Source organism: Dermacentor andersoni, chromosome 2, assembly GCF_023375885.2.
Source record: "Dermacentor andersoni chromosome 2, qqDerAnde1_hic_scaffold, whole genome shotgun sequence".
In the NCBI taxonomy this organism is placed as follows: Eukaryota; Metazoa; Arthropoda; class Arachnida; order Ixodida; family Ixodidae; genus Dermacentor; species Dermacentor andersoni.
Window position 1 is genome coordinate 145,057,975 of NC_092815.1, and position 16,908 is coordinate 145,074,882.

Sequence of the window (16,908 nt, forward strand, 5' to 3'; positions counted from 1 at the left end):
GAGCAGAAGTGGCTCGTGAGGCATTGCTATTTCGCCAAAAATAAGAAATAATATACCGCTTTTATTATGGTCAGACATTGATCAAGGTTTTCCAAATCAATTAATCGCAAATTTTTAATTGGTCACTTGCATTCGGTTATGTGCGCCTGGTAAGTAGTATAAAGAGACATAGCGTGCAAACGTTAAGACACGGAGTATAGAAGAGCCTTTAGTTTTCCCTATGAGGTCACTTTGGCCCGTACGGTACTAGAGGTTGTGATGTTGTCGGTTAATAAAGGTGCGGTTGACATTACGCACAGAAAGTGCTGAAATCCTAGGTCTGGAAAAAAGCGGATAACAGTTGAAGACGGACCTCCTCCCTGTCCTGTCTTTTCTTCTCTCGGTTTATTAAGCGCTATAGATGCATCAAATGTCAAAATTATAACTAGCCCAGCTCTCTGCCACAAACTCCATTATCAGAAGTGCTACATCGGGCGACCCTACGTTGCAAAACTATTTACGCCCTTAAATGTGACTATGGGTGTAAATCGATTTCTGACTCCCACCCTCAGACTTAAAGAATAGTGTAAGGGTCTGAATTATAGACACATTTAGTCCCTTATGCACTTTGAAGGGCGCAAATTAATTAACAGTGTAGTTCGCACCTTGCCGAAGAAACCTAAGTAGTCGAGCACTATCAGGAGGGCGCTCCGCTACCGCGCCTTTGGTAGATGCCGTGCTGGTTTGGGACCCACGAGTCGAACCCCTCCTGGCCACCGATCGTTTCGCCCGTTCATGACCGTTCCAACATTGATAACGGACGCACCAGTCCAGGGGTGCGGACATTAATGCAAAAATAGGCGCGACGCCTTAGTGAACGATAATTAAAGACATAACTGGGAATGTGCGGGCGAATTTTGTGCTCAAGAGTACGGAAACAACGCACCTAAAGAAAGGACACCAAGTGCTAAGTTCTAACGAGTTGAGAAAGTATTGCTTCTGTAGTCGGGCGTTTTTCTCTTTTTTTCAAACCACCGATGAAAGAAACAGCATCGAATGTACGGTAAACATGTGAAGCGATGGCAAGCGTCAGAAGTGCTGCTGGCGCGAGCATCATCGTTCAGTTAATACGCACTGACTGAAAACAGCGGAAATGAATTCAACTTTGCCTTTCTGTGCCGTAAGGCGCTGTTGCCTATACTGGGTACGGGATTTCAGGAACGCTTTTTGCAAAGACGAGCTCAGTTTACGTGCGCAAATACCCTTCTGGAATTTCAGCTTGATAGCTACACAACTACATACGCCGAGCCAGTTTTTCTGAGGCTGTACTGCCTTATTCCGTACTAAGACGCCTCGATTATCCTTTCATTAAACGTCATTTTGCTCTCCAATAGATAAACGCCCATCGCCTGCAATTTTTCACTTCTCCTACTCTCCCTAGTGAACGTTCGTATGGCAACCTGAAGATATGAGCATCACGAATGCGTGATTCATAAGATCCTAATTAATTTGCAACACAAGAGCGTTTGTTTCAAGAGAAGTGTTCGCGTGAAGCTATTCGAGTGGTAGTTCAATGTAACTACGAGTCTTTCCAAGAAGAAAAAAAAAAAATGTAGCCAAACTGTGCAAGCTTGCTAACGAGACGGTATTGCAAAAGTCAATGTTACAACTTCACTACTTTGACAAGCTCGGCGCAGATAACATACCTTTTATTTCGTTTCACCTAGAGAATCACATACTTGAACTTATTTCGCAATCGTTTTCAGGTGCCATATATATGCCAGTAATTTCCGCTTGATGCTTGTACTTAGCGTGCCCCGAGCGTCAGGTGCGGCTTTGGTCGTACCCGCGCATCAAGTCATACGACGGTTTCTTCTACATAACAAGACACCAACATCCACGGAACTGGTGGCAATCAGAGAGGCAGTTCACTATATCTCGCGACAGCCTCCTCAAGTATGGACAGCCTTCAGCGTAGCGAAATCGGCTCCGCAGCTACAGAGTTGTAATGAAAGAAAGCGCTTACACAGCTCTTCAAACTGCCGAGCTATACACTCTAGCGGCAGAGAACGGCCACCACATAACGCTTCAGTGGATTCGCAGTCACTGTGGTGTACACGGCAAAGAAACTGGCCGATGCCGAAGCGAAGAAGGCACTCGAAGAACCAGAGCCACTGCTTCCAATTCCCTCTTCAACAGCGGACGCAAAGTGCCCCATCTCGAGTGTCATACGAAAAGCTACAGAAAAGCACTGGGACAATCCGGACTCCCAAGATTGGACCCTACCATGAAGTTTAGGCTACCACTGAAAATTCAACGCAGCTGTGCGAGTCTCCTGCACAGACTTACGCTGGGGGTGGCGTTTACGCGCGGGAACGCGCACCTCACGCGAGGCACCGAGTCTCCAGAGTGTGAGCTGTGCAGTGCCAATGAGATTACAGGTAATGCGCTGCGTGACTGCCCTCAGTGCGTGGAAGGGCGACGAAAGTTGAGCAATGGACTTAGGTGCCTGGACAGCATGCCGCTGTCGGAGGACGTTCTTTTAGGCCTTTGGATAGACGTTAAATCGAGTTTTAAGGTCATGGCCTTATTTGACTTTTTTTTTAAAGTGCGGGTCTGGACTGTAGGCTTTGAGTAGGCCAAATCTTTTGCTATATGTTTTATATCATCCTCCTCTCGTCATCGACAACCATCATGCGCTTCTTTGTTCCCTCTTTCTTTCCATTTGCGCCAGCGCAGAGTAGCTTACCTCAGGCCGACCTCTCTGCATTTCGTATCATTAAACCTTTCTCTCTCTCTATCTAATCTATAAAATAGTGCTACATTTTGAGATTTGTAAAAGATCGTCGCCGCAAAGATGCCTTAATCACCGCAACTTTCAAAGATTTCGCAGGTCACCAGAGGGGTGCCTTTCTTAAAACTTATTTTTCGTCACTCGACTACCGAGTTACATTGCGAGTTACCGATTACGAGTTACATGCTCCTAACAACAAAACACTTTGATTCCCCTCTATCGCCATATTTCTTTTGTCATCCTCTTGTTTGCATAGAAAGGTTACATCGGGTCATTTCAATCACCAACCGAATAATAATACGTATGGCGATCGATTGCTTCAGTTACTTGGAACCGAAATTTGCAACAACGGATCACAGGACGTAATATTAGCATGATTCCCGAGTGCTGGTTAGCGACATCTATTACATTTGGACGCAATAAAGAGGACACTGACTTTCTTTATTGCGCGCATTAGACCAATAAGCACCACGTTAGTTTTTGTTGTTGTATTATCATAAAAAAATGCATGTATAATGTTTTTTCTTCAAACTGTTCTCATGTGAATTTTTAACGCGCACGTATTCCTTGCTCGTTTTCGGATACCCATTTTGGGCCAGAATATTTTCAATCTCCCCGCTATATTCTTCAAAGTCTCGTAAATTGTACTTTTTAATTATCTACGTAATCTGCGAAAAGAAGGTCATATGCTTTTTGTTCACATTACCTGCTTGCATGCTACTTTGCATGCAAGCCTTTATTTTAGACTCCAGACTAGCCTCCCGGCATGGGTCTAACTATTCTTGCACAAGATGTATTTCTTGGTGTGAAAACGTCGTAAAATCTTATGTTATTTGGACTTGCAACCGACTCGCTCTTCTACGTGTTCACGCAATTACGGGGACGTGCGTTTCTTTCTTACAATCGTAGAAAAAGATCGTGCTTATTGTTGCTCTCTCATTGGTCAAATTTTGCAGCAAAGTCCCATTTTATGCTCCGAATAATTCAATATAAGACTCGGCACTGTCAATTGATTGGTTTGTCAAGAAAAAAAATGCGAACTTGCCCTCGTCTATACGGCCATCGCCCTCGCAGTGAGTGATGTTTAAAATATGGGTTCCGGCGTCTTCAGTGCGTCAAGGCATGGCCTTCGAGATTATGTTCAATTAATTGTTCGTCCGAGAGGCGCATACGATAGGAAATTCGCAGTTTCTTTTTTTTAACGCGACAGCGTTAAGGAGCTCGTGTCGCAGAAAAGCCGGTGTCGTCGGCGTCGGCGTCAGCGGCGTTGGCCGTGAGCAATAAATTCCAAAAGGCACTGTTTTTTTTTTCTGGACAGACCAGGCAAGTGACAGGGCCAGGTGGTATAATCATCGATTCGAACCATAAAGTGCAACTTCGCTGCGAAATTTGAACAAGACGAAAGAAGCGGAAGAGCAAAATATTGTTTCTCTTTATTTACGATTTTAAAAGAAAAACGCACGTCTCCTGTACGCATGCGCGTACTTGCGTAAATCCGCAGCGACTGCGATGCGGCTACTACACACATGGCGAAAAGCGAGAAGCGTATGGCAGGCATGCGATTCGAAGGAGCACCGTGCAGAAGGTAAGAGGGTCGCAGCGGGGGTAGCAGCAATATAAGCGGGACATCAGTAACGTAATGAAACGGCGATGCAACGTGCGCATGCAAGACGTGCGCAGCCCGAAAAGCAGCGGCATGCTCCGGTCGAGCGAGTGAGAGTGAGTGTGGTCCATGCCTTTGCCATCCTGCCAGTCGCCAAGCTCGCCAGGCTTGACGAGCGTCATCCTTGCTGTGTGTGCCAGAGGTGGGGGAGAGGGGGAAAGCGACAGAGAGGGAGGAAAGAGAGAGAGAGAAAGAAGAACGACACCAAGTTGTTATTAGAGGTCGTGGTCTGGGATATGCGGCGGCACAAGCATCAATTTGGATTGTGGGAGGGGGGAAGGCGAAGTTATAAGGTTAGTTAGTTACTTTCATTGGAACTCCGGACTGGGACGTGAAGAGGGGTTTGATCTCATCCGTGCCTTTTCTACATCCTACGGCCTCTAGAGTAGTTAAGCTTTCGCACAAGTGACATATTACGTCGAAGTGTTGCGCTCATTATTCAAGCTCAATCCTTTCTATTGGCACGTGTTGTCAGATATGAGAAACCAATCACAAAGCTTTATGAAAGCAAAAGTATGAGGGGCGTCGTATAGATATCGGTTTCAGACAGCTACAGCAACGAGCACTTTGCGACTTCATACTACAGTACTATTGACGCTATGTTCATGACCATGTAATGATTTTTGTCTGTACGAGTGTATTGTGTGTCTGAATATTTCTTCAAGTCTACTATTTATGTATTCCTTTCTATGTAGTACTGTCATACTGTGAGTTTTGAGTTGATTTCGTTCCCCTTATTGTTCACTACTCGATAACGCTTTGTATACATCTGCCCAAAACACTTCAGTTCCTTCCCATTCATGATATGAGAGGTTGAGTGAATTCTGGGGTTTTTCGTGCCAAATCCCCGATTTGATTATTAGGGACGCTGTAGTAGGGGACTACGGATTAATTTTGATCACCAGGGGATCTTTAACGTGCCCGCCAACGCACAGGACACAGCCGTTTTCTTTTTGTTCATTTCGCCCCCATCGAAATGTGGGCGCCGCGGCCCGGATTCAATCCCGCGACCTCGTGCTTAGGAGCGCAACACCACAGCCGCTAAGCCAACGCGGTGGGTTATATGAAAGGTTGCAATGGAGTGTATTTATTCACATCGCCCTCTTTCAACATTTACTTTCGTGTAATCTAGTTCTACCACGTGTCGACAATAAAGTCCAAAGTTCTACAACAGATCTCAGCCAGCCAGCATGATTAATCGGTTGCTTTGCTGTGGTCGGCCGTAACGAAGTTCTCACTGCCGTCGGCTTCGGCCTAATTGCCAATGGGAGAGGCACATAAAAAGTAAGCTCTATCTGCAAGAACAAATAATCACAAATGCGCTGGTGAGTAAACACTCACAATGGCGAATACCTTTAATACTGCAAATACCGTTTTACCGTGCAAAAATGTGTTTTCGCTATTTCTCTCATATGGGTCCCACACTCAATGAACGAGGAGAATATGGGGAGCCGAAGGCATCGATTCCCACAACTAAATTTCAAACACACGTATAACAATACCTAAGAATTCAAGCGGACCACAAACATGCCGTGTCGAGGTTGCGGGTTCGATTCCTACCGACAGCAAACTTCGATTTCTTTCATTATTATTCGCTTGTGCTTTATTACGAATTTTATGTATACAGACAATGCCACTGTTATACATCATGTTTAATCCTGCAGACGGACAGGAAAATACATGATTTACCATAGTCTTTCCATGGCTTCATTATCTATTTTCTTTCTATGGTTCCTACGCAGCCAGAATATAACACATACTTTTATAAACAAGCACTTGCCATCACTCTCTAGGAAAGACCGCGGCGTGGTGTACAGGGGGGTATTCTGTAAGAGTCCACCTAGTGGACTCTCCATTTCGGCCGCTGCTGATTGGATGCAGCTGTACGAGGAAGGAGGAGACGAGCGGCCTTAGCCAATAAGCAGCGGCCGAAATGGACAGTCCACTAGGTGGACTCTTATAGAATACCGCCCCAGGGATAGGCACATGTATTAAGTGTAAAAAGTTTCCATCACATAACAAACTGTTGTCATACTTCCGACACAGTACGCCACATGCCGGTCTCTTTCCGTCGCGCCAAATGTGCGAAGAACCGCGTAACTGTAGTTTTTGCTGAATGCTTCACTACTCAAAGTTTCGTCAGCGTTCTGAGTCAGTAGAAAGGAAAAATTGCAAAGATCGTCTGAACTCTGGTCACCTAGAGAGTACGTACGCATGCCACGGTATTATTGTTAGGTTACAAGGTTCCTTATTAGGCAAAGGGGATTTTGCATCCGCTTCCACTGCGCGCACGCACGAAGTTTGTTTATGAGTGCCGAAGTTTAAGAGCCGCGAATATTTATATATAAGGGGTTGATTGCCCCATAACATGGATGTTAAGGGACGATGAGGTCAAACGTTCGGTAAAACGTTCGGCAATGAAAGCGGACGTCCCGGTGTTCGCTGCGACGCCACACACTGTGGGCTGCACATTGCTGCGTAGTTTTGTGTCTTAAATTAATATAAGAGAGGCTTAACTAGATTACGGTGATAACCGGTCAGCGTTAGTACATCGGTGCACAAAACACACACACACACACACACACACACACACACACACACACACACACACACACACACACACACACACACACACACACACACACACACACACACACACACAACATGACAATTCTTTGGACGCAAGCTTGCGTACTGATAACGCCAAAGGTTCGGAGATATAAAATCGAGTTTATAACAATAGGGCACCCCGGTGCCCCTTGTCGCGATTGTGGTTGCCGGCCTCTTCTTTATTAAGCGCCATGTAATCGCGCAAGAAAAGGGTGGAATTACACGAGATATAATATCTCCACAAATTTCGAAACGGAATAACACGTGCGTCAATGTGGATTCGCCACCCTGTCGAGAAAGGAGTGCGATTTCCCATCTCGAGATAAGTGACACGTGATGTAAGATGTTCTCCGCAAATTGTAATTCGTTGCGACTCGGTTCGGGTTTTCTATTTTATTTGTTTTCTGTTGGTTGTTAGTTGAACACTGCGTGTGTCTATTATGTTGTCCGTGCCCAATGCGCTGGATGAACATCGATTATGAGGCAACAATTAATTAGCCCGACGCGCAACCTTAGCGAAGTCCAAAACATTAAAGCGTCCTTATTACATGGGAAGGAAAATTACACAGAATATCACAATGCGCGTTTACCATCCTTATTTAAATCTTTGCCGGGTAGCTCCGGCTTGCTCACGCTTCAGGAAAAAAATGGCTCACCCCGAGGGCATTGATGCTCGACCGTCGTGAACGTCACTAAGCAATCCTATGGACACGCGGTTGCGGGAAGTCGCTGGTACTTCGCCCCTGTTGCTGTACGCTCTTCGATATACTATTGCGCGTATGACCGTGTGGCTGAATGCGTGTCACCCGCTATACTGTGTCCGCTTTCAAACGTGCACTTTGAGGCTCTTTGAACGCAGCGTTTTACACCCGAGGTGGTGAAAAATGCGGAGCGAAAATTAAGCAAGTTACTGCGCAAGAATGTGTCGAGTCACCGAGGCGAAAAGGTTTCGGAAGGGTCTCGTTCACTTGTCGCACGATAACTTAACGTGCCGCGACAGGCAGACATCCATGGCTCGGACTTTTCTTTTTTTTACCATATATTCAACGCCCTTCTGGCGGAGTAAAGACAGGCGACATATTTCCACGTAATTTACGGTAAACAGGGCAGTTGTATTTCCCCGAAGAACTTCTTCAATTTCAAAACCAGCCGGAAGACGATTGCTTCAATTCAGGCAGTCGCATGCCAAAGTATACGTATCAATTTACCGCCACTGTTAAAATTTCGTGGCCTGGGAATTTGGAGGCGTCGAAATGCAGGGTTGTAGTAAATTTGTCGGCGGGTGATACACTTATCCCAAGCGTTGTCTTAAGTGCAGCGTTGGATGCACTGTCGTTAGACGTTTTAAAAAAGGAAAAAGAAAGACGATGCCACATTGAAACCGTGGCGAATTAATCGCTCATTACTTCCGAACCGTGTACTTTACGAAGCCCCAGCCTTCGGCAATCCATGTCAGCCATGCCTAATCCGCGAGCACGTGCGCCAAGTAAGAAAGCTTGGTCGGAGCTTGTGTTCGTATATTCCTCGTAAGTTTGTTATTATTCTTTGCCACGTATTTATCGTGCTTCTCATTGGCTACTGTTCTTGTAGCTTTATGCTATTCTGCCAACAAAAGTACTGTGTTGTTCCACCTCTTCGACACTTACTAAATCAGTCGATTGATTGATTCAGTTCACCATCTCAAGGCCACGCTGGGGCTATGATCTGACGCCAATGTCGGGGACTCCGGCTTAATTTTGAACACCTGGGTTTCTTTTTACCGGGCACTCAAGTGCACGAGCAGTTTTTCTTCTTCTCCTTCGTCTTCTTCTTATTATTATTATCAATATTTTCCTTTTTCGCCTACACCCCCGCCCCCTCCCCCATCGGAATGCTGCCGCTGCGCAACCATCATCATCATCATCAGCCTGGTTACGCCCACTGCAGGGCAAAGGCCTCTCCCATACTTCTCCAACAACCCCGGTCATGTACTAATTGTGGCCATGTTGTCCCTGCAAACTTCTTAATCTCATCCGCCCATCTAACTTTCTGCCGCCCTCTGCTACGCTTTCCTTCCCTTGGAATCCATTCCGTAACTCTTAATGACCATCGGTTATCTTCCCGCCTCATTACGTGTCCTGCCCATGCCCATTTCTTTTTCTTGATTTCAACTAAGATATCATTAACTCGCGTTTGTTCCCTCACCCAATCTGCTCTTTTCTTATCCCTTAATGTTACACCTATCATTCTTCTTTCCATAGCTCGTTGCGTCGTCCTCAATTTAAGTAGAGCCCTTTTCGTAAGCCTCCAGGTTTCTGCCCCGTACGTGAGTACTGGTAAGACACAGCTGTTATAAACTTTCCTCTTGAGGGATAATGGCAACCTGCTGTTCATGATCTGAGAATGCCTGCCAAACGCACCCCAGCCCATTCTTATTCTTCTGATTATTTCAGTCTCATGATCCGGATCCGCAGTCACTACCTGTCCTAAGTAGATGTATTCCCTTACCACTTCCAGTGCCTCACTACCTATTGTAAACTGCTGTTCCCTTCCGAGACTGTTAAACATTACTTTGGTTTTCTGCAGATTAATTTTTAGACCCACCCTTCGGCTTTGCTTCTCCAGGTCAGTGAGCATGCATTGCAGTTGGTCTCCTGAGTTACTAAGCAAGGCAATATCATCAGCGAATCGCAAGTTACTAAGGTATTCTCCATTAACTCTTATCCCCAATTCTTCCCAATCCAGGTCTCTGAATACCCCCTGTAAACACGCTGTGAATAGCATCGGAGAGATCGTATCTCCCTGCCTGACGCCTTTCTTTATTGGGATTTTGTTGCTTTCTTTATGGAGGACTACGGTGGCTGTGGAGCCGCTATAGATATCTTTCAGTATTTTTACATACGGCTCGTCTACACCCTGATTCCGCAATGCCTCCATGACTGCTGAGGTTTCGACTGAATCAAACGCTTTCTCGTAATCAATGAAAGCTATATATAAAGGTTGGTTATATTCCGCACATTTTTCTATCACCTGATTGATAGTGTGAATATGGTCTATTGTTGAGTAGCCTTTACGGAATCCTGCCTGGTCCTTTGGTTGACGGAAGTCTAAGGTGTTCCTGATTCTATTTGCAATTACCTTAGTAAATACTTTGTAGGCAACGGACAGTAAACTGATCGGTCTATAATTTTTCAAGTCTTTGGCGTCCCCTTTCTTATGGATTAGGATTATGTTAGCGTTTTTCCAAGATTCCGGTACGCTCGAAGTCATGAAGCATTGCGTATACAGGGTGGCCAGTTTCTCTAGAACAATCTGCCCACCATCCTTCAACAAATCTGCTGTTACCTGATCCTCCCCAGCTGCCTTCCCCCTTTGCATAGCTCCCAAGGCTTTCTTTACTTCTTCCGGTGTTACCTGTGGGATTTCGAATTCCTCTAGGCTATTCTCTCTTCCATTATCGTCGTGGGTGCCACTGGTACTGTATAAATCTCTATAGAACTCCTCAGCCACTTGAACTATCTCATCCATATTAGTAATGATATTGCCGGCTTTGTCTCTTAACGCATACATCTGATTCTTGCCAATTCCTAGTTTCTTCTTCACTGCTTTTAGGCTTCCTCCGTTCCTGAGAGCATGTTCAATTCTATCCATATTATACTTCCTTATGTCAGCTGTCTTACGCTTGTTGATTAACTTCGAAAGTTCTGCCAGTTCTATTCTAGCTGTAGGGTTAGAGGCTTTCATACATTGGCGTTTCTTGATCAGATCTTTCGTCTCCTGCGATAGCTTACTGGTATCCTGTCTAACGGAGTTACCACCCACTTCTATTGCACACTCCTTAATGATGCCCACAAGATTGTCGTTCATTGCTTCAACACTAAGGTCCTCTTCCTGAGGTAAAGCCGAATACCTGTTCTGTAGCTTGATCTGGAATTCCTCTATTCTCCCTCTTACCGCTAACTCATTGATCGGCTTCTTATGCACCAGTTTCTTCCGTTCCCTCCTCAGGTCTAGGCTAATTCGAGTTCTTACCATCCTATGGTCACTGCAGCGCACCTTGCTGAGCACGTCCACATCTTGTATGATGCCAGGGTTAGCGCAGAGTATGAAGTCTATTTCATTTCTAGTCTCGCCGTTCGGGCTCCTCCATGTCCACTTTCGGCTATCTCGCTTGCGGAAGAAGGTATTCATTATCCGCATATTATTCTGTTCCGCAAACTCTACTAATAACTCTCCCCTGCTATTCCTAGTGCCTATGCCATATTCCCCCACTGCCTTGTCTCCAGCCTGCTTCTTGCCTACCTTAGCATTGAAGTCGCCCATCAGTATACTGTATTTTGTTTTGACTTTACCCATCGCCGATTCCACGTCTTCATAGAAGCTTTCGACTTCCTGGTCATCATGACTGGATGTAGGGGCGTAGACCTGTATAACCTTCATTTTGTACCTCTTATTAAGTTTCACAACAAGACCTGCCACCCTCTCGTTAATGCTATAGAATTCCTGTATGTTACCAGCTATGTTCTTATTGATCAGGAATCCGACTCCTAGTTCTCGTCTCTCCGGTAAGCCCCGGTAGCACAGGACGTGCCCGCTTTTTAGCACTGTATATGCTTCTTTTGGCCTCCTAACTTCACTGAGCCCTATTATATCCCATTTACTGCCCTCTAGTTCCTCCAATAGCACTGCTAGACTCGCCTCACTAGATGACGTTCTAACGTTAAACGTTGCCAGGTTCATATTCCAATGGCGGCCTGTCCGGAGCCAGGGATTCTTAGCACCCTCTGCAGCGTCGCAGGTCTGACCGCCGCCGTGGTCAGTTGCTTCGCAGCTGCTGGGGACTGAGGGCCGGGGTTTGATTGTTGCGTTCATATAGGAGGTTGTGGCCAAGTACTGCACCAGGGTGGCCAATCCTGCTCTGGTGAGGGAGTGTGTTACCGGTTCTGGTCACCGGGATCAGGCCACACTCCAGGCCTGTTTATGCAATTTTATCAACACGCGGATTTTTTTTTTTTTTTAAATCCGGTGGAAAATTGCGCGGCACCGGGATTCGAACCACGGACCTCTTGCACGCGAGGCGGGTGTTCTACCTCTACGCCACCGCTGCAGGCGGTGCGCAACCACGCCGGTGTTAAGAACGGCCCAGCTGAGGTGCAAGTGTTGCCAGCCAGTTGCGACAACGGGCGTCAACGCTTCCTGGAGCGCCGCCGCAAACCTCTAGCCACGGCGTCACTAAGTCGCCATTATGACTGAATGCGTTCGGCGGGCCAACTATTGTTACCGAACCCACCAACGCCGCCCTGTTCTGCTATGAGTGGGGGAGTTGCCGCGGGAACGTCGACGAAGGCCCCTTCCCACGCGCCGACCAAGACGCAGGAAAATGTCTACCCGGGTTCGTTACCCGGGTCAGCTCCGAGTTCTGCAAAGCCCCTCTGACGTCGGCTCCGGACCGTGCACCTGTGTGTGTGTGTGTGTAAGCCGTCCCGAGGAGAGGCGGCGTGTTTACAATGACTGGACGAACGTCCCCGTCCCCTTGGAATCAAGGGGGGACCGAGTGGATATAAGCCGCTGTTGTGCGGATGCTCGACACACTTTTCTTAAGCAGTCATGTTGGACTGAGACACTCTCTCAAGCAGTCGTGTGAGACTGACGTACTTTCTCTCGCAGTCATGCTAGACTGATGAACTGCATGTAAATACTGTAAATAAACCCGTATTCCTCGTTCTCGATGAGAAGCAGTCCTTCCCTTCATCAACGTCCTCAGCGTAAATAAGTTGGACGAAGGCATGGGCCAGCTACCTTCTAATTCATGCCCGACTCCAATCTTGACAACGGATCACGAGCGATGGGATTTAGCCCCCAATCCTGACACCGGGTACACTTATTGCAATAACTCAAATGCCTGTACCAGCAACTCTTGTTTCCTCTTTGGATTTCTCTCCTCCTATAAATATATATCTATATATACAACCAAGCGTGCTGTGCCCTTTCGCAATCTTTCCCAAGCAAGTACTCACATTTTGCTCTATGTCTGAATGAAACAGAATCAAATACCTTAAAAAAAAGAAGGTAATGCAGCAGCCGTTGCCAATACGCATTGTCTGAAAACGAGTTCGAGCAGGACGCTGCAGCTAGCGGGACACCAACATGCACTTGCTTCTTTGTTTTCCAGCCAATTCTTTGTTTGATTTTCCTTATATACGTTATCTTCACTTTTTCCAAGCCTCATAAATCCATGAATACTTTGTTTAGCGCAAAACGACAGAGACAAGAAAGACGACAGGACAAGGCGCTACTCTCAACTGGCATCATTTTATTGCGTCACTCCTTTATAGACCGCTCAAACTAGAGGAACATGCGCAGTGAGCACCATGCGGTGGAGCCACCAACATCCGATCCCAAGAGCGCACTCATGCGACAGAATCCAAAAAACCAAATTCAGCGCTGTACAAGGTTAAGGAAGGCACACTAATGCACTGTGACCCCAATGACTGAATGAAAAAAGCTTCCGATAACTCTCGGGCGGTGGTGTCACGGCTCTTTTTCAAAATCGTGGTATCACGAAACATGGGTTTGCACTTGCATGTTTTACAATGCTGAGCCAAATGGGAACCTGTGCCTGTTGGTATGGATCGCTCATGTTCTCTAAGGCGCTCGTTAACACAGCGGCCTGACTGCCCTACATACACTTTGCCACATGACAAGGGAATCTTATAAACCACACCGACTCTGCAATCTACAAACTTCACGTGGTTCTTTTCAGAATCAGGTTTTTTACTTGTTTTAGAAATACGGCTGCACAACATTGACAGTTTCTGAGGAGCGGAAAACACTACCGGAATTTGATATCTAGTGGCGACATTCTTTAGATTGTGAGCCACTCTGTGGCAATACGGCACAACTTCAGGCCTCTTCTTTTTCTAAAACAAGTAAAAAACCTGATTGTGAAAAGAACCACGTGAAGTTTGTAGATTGCAGAGTCGGTGTGGTTTATAAGATTCCCTTGTCATGTGGCAAAGTGTATGTAGGGCAGTCAGGCCGCTGTGTTAACGAGCGCCTTAGAGAACATGAGCGATCCATACCAACAGGCACAGGTTCCCATTTGGCTCAGCATTGTAAAACATGCAAGTGCAAACCCATGTTTCGTGATACCACGATTTTGAAAAAGAGCCGTGACACCACCGCCCGAGAGTTATCGGAAGCTTTTTTCATTCAGTCATTGGGGTCACAGTGCATTAGTGTGCCTTCCTTAACCTTGTACAGCGCTGAATTTGGTTTTTTGGATTCTGTCGCATGAGTGCGCTCTTGGGATCGGATGTTGGTGGCTCCACCGCATGGTGCTCACTGCGCATGTTCCTCTGGTTTGAGCGGTCTATAAAGGAGTGACGCAATAAAATGATGCCAGTTGAGAGTAGCGCCTTGTCCTGTCGTCTTTCTTGTCTCTGTCGTTTTGCGCTAAACAAGGTATTCATGGATTCGCACCAACTAGCCCGCCAACGCATTGTGCTCATAAATCCAGCACGCGTCGTAGGGAGGCCTAAACAACTTTATCACCTGTCGGCACGCGCTGTCCTTCCATGCTGCTGCCGCAAAACTACAAAAAGTAAAACGAAACAAAACGAAAATAATAAAGCTAAACGAGTGGTTGTGGTGGAAGGCCTCTGAACGTACGCTAAAAGCGAATATACGATGCGTTTGCTCCAGCGCAAATTATGCACGTGTAATTAGGCACTGAAGATTAAACAGCGGTCTTGCGTTCGTAGCCGTCAGTTGCTCAGTGAATGAAGATTGAAGCACGAAAATGCAGCTTAAGCTGACTGCGCCTTCCCAAGCGAGAGCTCACATAGTCACGCTGGAAGAATGTTGAAGCCTTGCGTTGTCTGACGCAGATTTCTGTGAGATGTTTCATCGTAATGTTAAGAGAATATTTTAAAATTTGTTACTGCTATAGATAAAAGTTTCTTTAAAAATATTAGTGAGGCATAGAATATACATCCCGAACTTACACATTGAGCTGAATTACTCGAAAAGGCGAAGATTCCTGAAGCGAAGAGGCACGATAAATTTAACGGCCCGTTTCACTGTAGTTAACAAACTTTTGCTAAATAAATTGTAACTAAATAACTTAGGGCTAATATGACAATGTATTAACTGCGGTCAGGTATTTGTCAACGCATGTTCTCTTGGAAAGAATATATTTTAACTAGCACCTGGCAGTTCTTAAATAAGCGCCGTAAAGCATGCGCTAAGATGCATTGTTGTTCCGCTTACTGTCTTTTTAACAGAGCGCCTTCTTAGCCAAAAAGATGCAACGCCAATGCATCTTGCTGCACAATCTGGAAGCGCATATCTCGATACTCTTGTTTATTTTAAAGGGATGTATATGTTCTGCGCAATCACCAGCTTCAATTCGTAAGTTGCAATATCTGCTCGGGACTAAAGAGTTTTCACAGTAAATGAGTGCAAAGTAGTCAAATTGTCAATTATGTACCTAATTTTCTTGCGCAAGTAATGACCACATCCCTAACCAATCCAGCCCAAAGTGTAAAATTGTGGCGTATGGCACAATGTATTTTTGCAAATGCTGTTAACACTAAAATAAAACATTGTCGCTCTGCCGAAGTTCTTTCAACAACTTTCGTGTGCTCGTTATGACATACAACATCGTCCTTAAAAAATCAGTCGACATCCCTCAAAAAAGAACGAGTGGGGAAATTTGGTATCCTCCCGCAAAAATGTTTTTCTCCCAGGGGCCTCTATGGAAATCTACCTAGCCAATTTTCTCAGACCGCCTTTGGAGAACAAAAAAAAAACAAAGACAAAGATAACTATAACACAATCACACAGGTAAATGTAGACTTGAAACTGTGGTGAGGCACGCCGATGTTACAGAAACTCACTGCACGGAAATCAGTATTCAGAAAATCGCACAACGAGTTGCGAAGTTTGTAGCAGCAGAAGAGAGACGTTTCCGGTTGAGCCGGCCGATAGCCTAGGAAACTTAAGGGCATATATCCACTGATCCCATTCTTTGGAAAAACCGTAAGGTGAGAGGTAATATTGACAAAGGTGAACATCCATTTCAATACAGGCTATAAGCATGTGAACAAATCAACGCACGCACGCACACACGCACGCACGCACGCACGCACGCACGCACGCACGCACGCGCACACACACACACACACACACACACACACACACACACACACACACACACACACACACACACACACACACACACACACACAAATTATAATCTCAGGTTTTCGAGCGAAGTGCAAAAGGGTACTGAAACAGCGTTGACATCTGGTGAAATTGGCCACCAGATTTCGGAAATCTGGTGAAAATGTAGAGCTCCTGGTGGCCAGGCCAACAAACTACTACACCAGACAAAATCTGGGGATATCTGGGGAAAACCACTCTACCGAAATTACCGTCTACCCGCGCTGCTCATCCAAACATTTAACACTAGGTAGCGCATGCGGCCGCCACGATTCTAAGGCCTATATTTGTATTTGTTTATTCCTCATGAAATCCCTGTGTTGCTGTGCTACCGCTAGAGTACAGTGAACTATAAAGCTTACTGTAGCTAAGGTTTGTGCTAGCGTGTGATGCTAGCGCTAGGTTTCAACGCACGTATATTTATAGGTCGTTTCAATAGACGGCACCGGCTGTTCTAGTGAATGGAGGAATGAATTTACCGTGGGAAGCGCGGGAAGAGCAACGCCGGGCCATCGGCAATGCGTCAAGTGGCCAGCCAACACACGTGCTGACGCTCCGCTCGTTTCGCTGTCACAAAAACCTGTTGCGCAGGCCGTCTTCGACGGGAAACTTCCTGAGGATTCTGCAACATTCTGGGCTAGAATTTTGAAGTTTAAAA

At 46.0% G+C, this 16,908-nt stretch overlaps 1 protein-coding gene across 17 annotated transcripts in view; it reads right to left on the reverse strand.

The window, feature by feature from the left end:
* The window catches only part of LOC126540634 (coiled-coil domain-containing protein AGAP005037-like), a 592,903-nt gene that overhangs the window by 109,607 nt on the left and 466,388 nt on the right, over positions 1-16,908 (reverse strand). For all 17 annotated transcript variants that reach the window (XM_055076173.2, XM_055076175.2, XM_055076166.2 and 14 more), the window contains one exon: positions 4,510-4,563. In XM_055076173.2, coding sequence (XP_054932148.1) covers positions 4,510-4,563 — 54 coding nt within the window. The remainder of the gene's footprint in view (positions 1-4,509; positions 4,564-16,908) is intronic.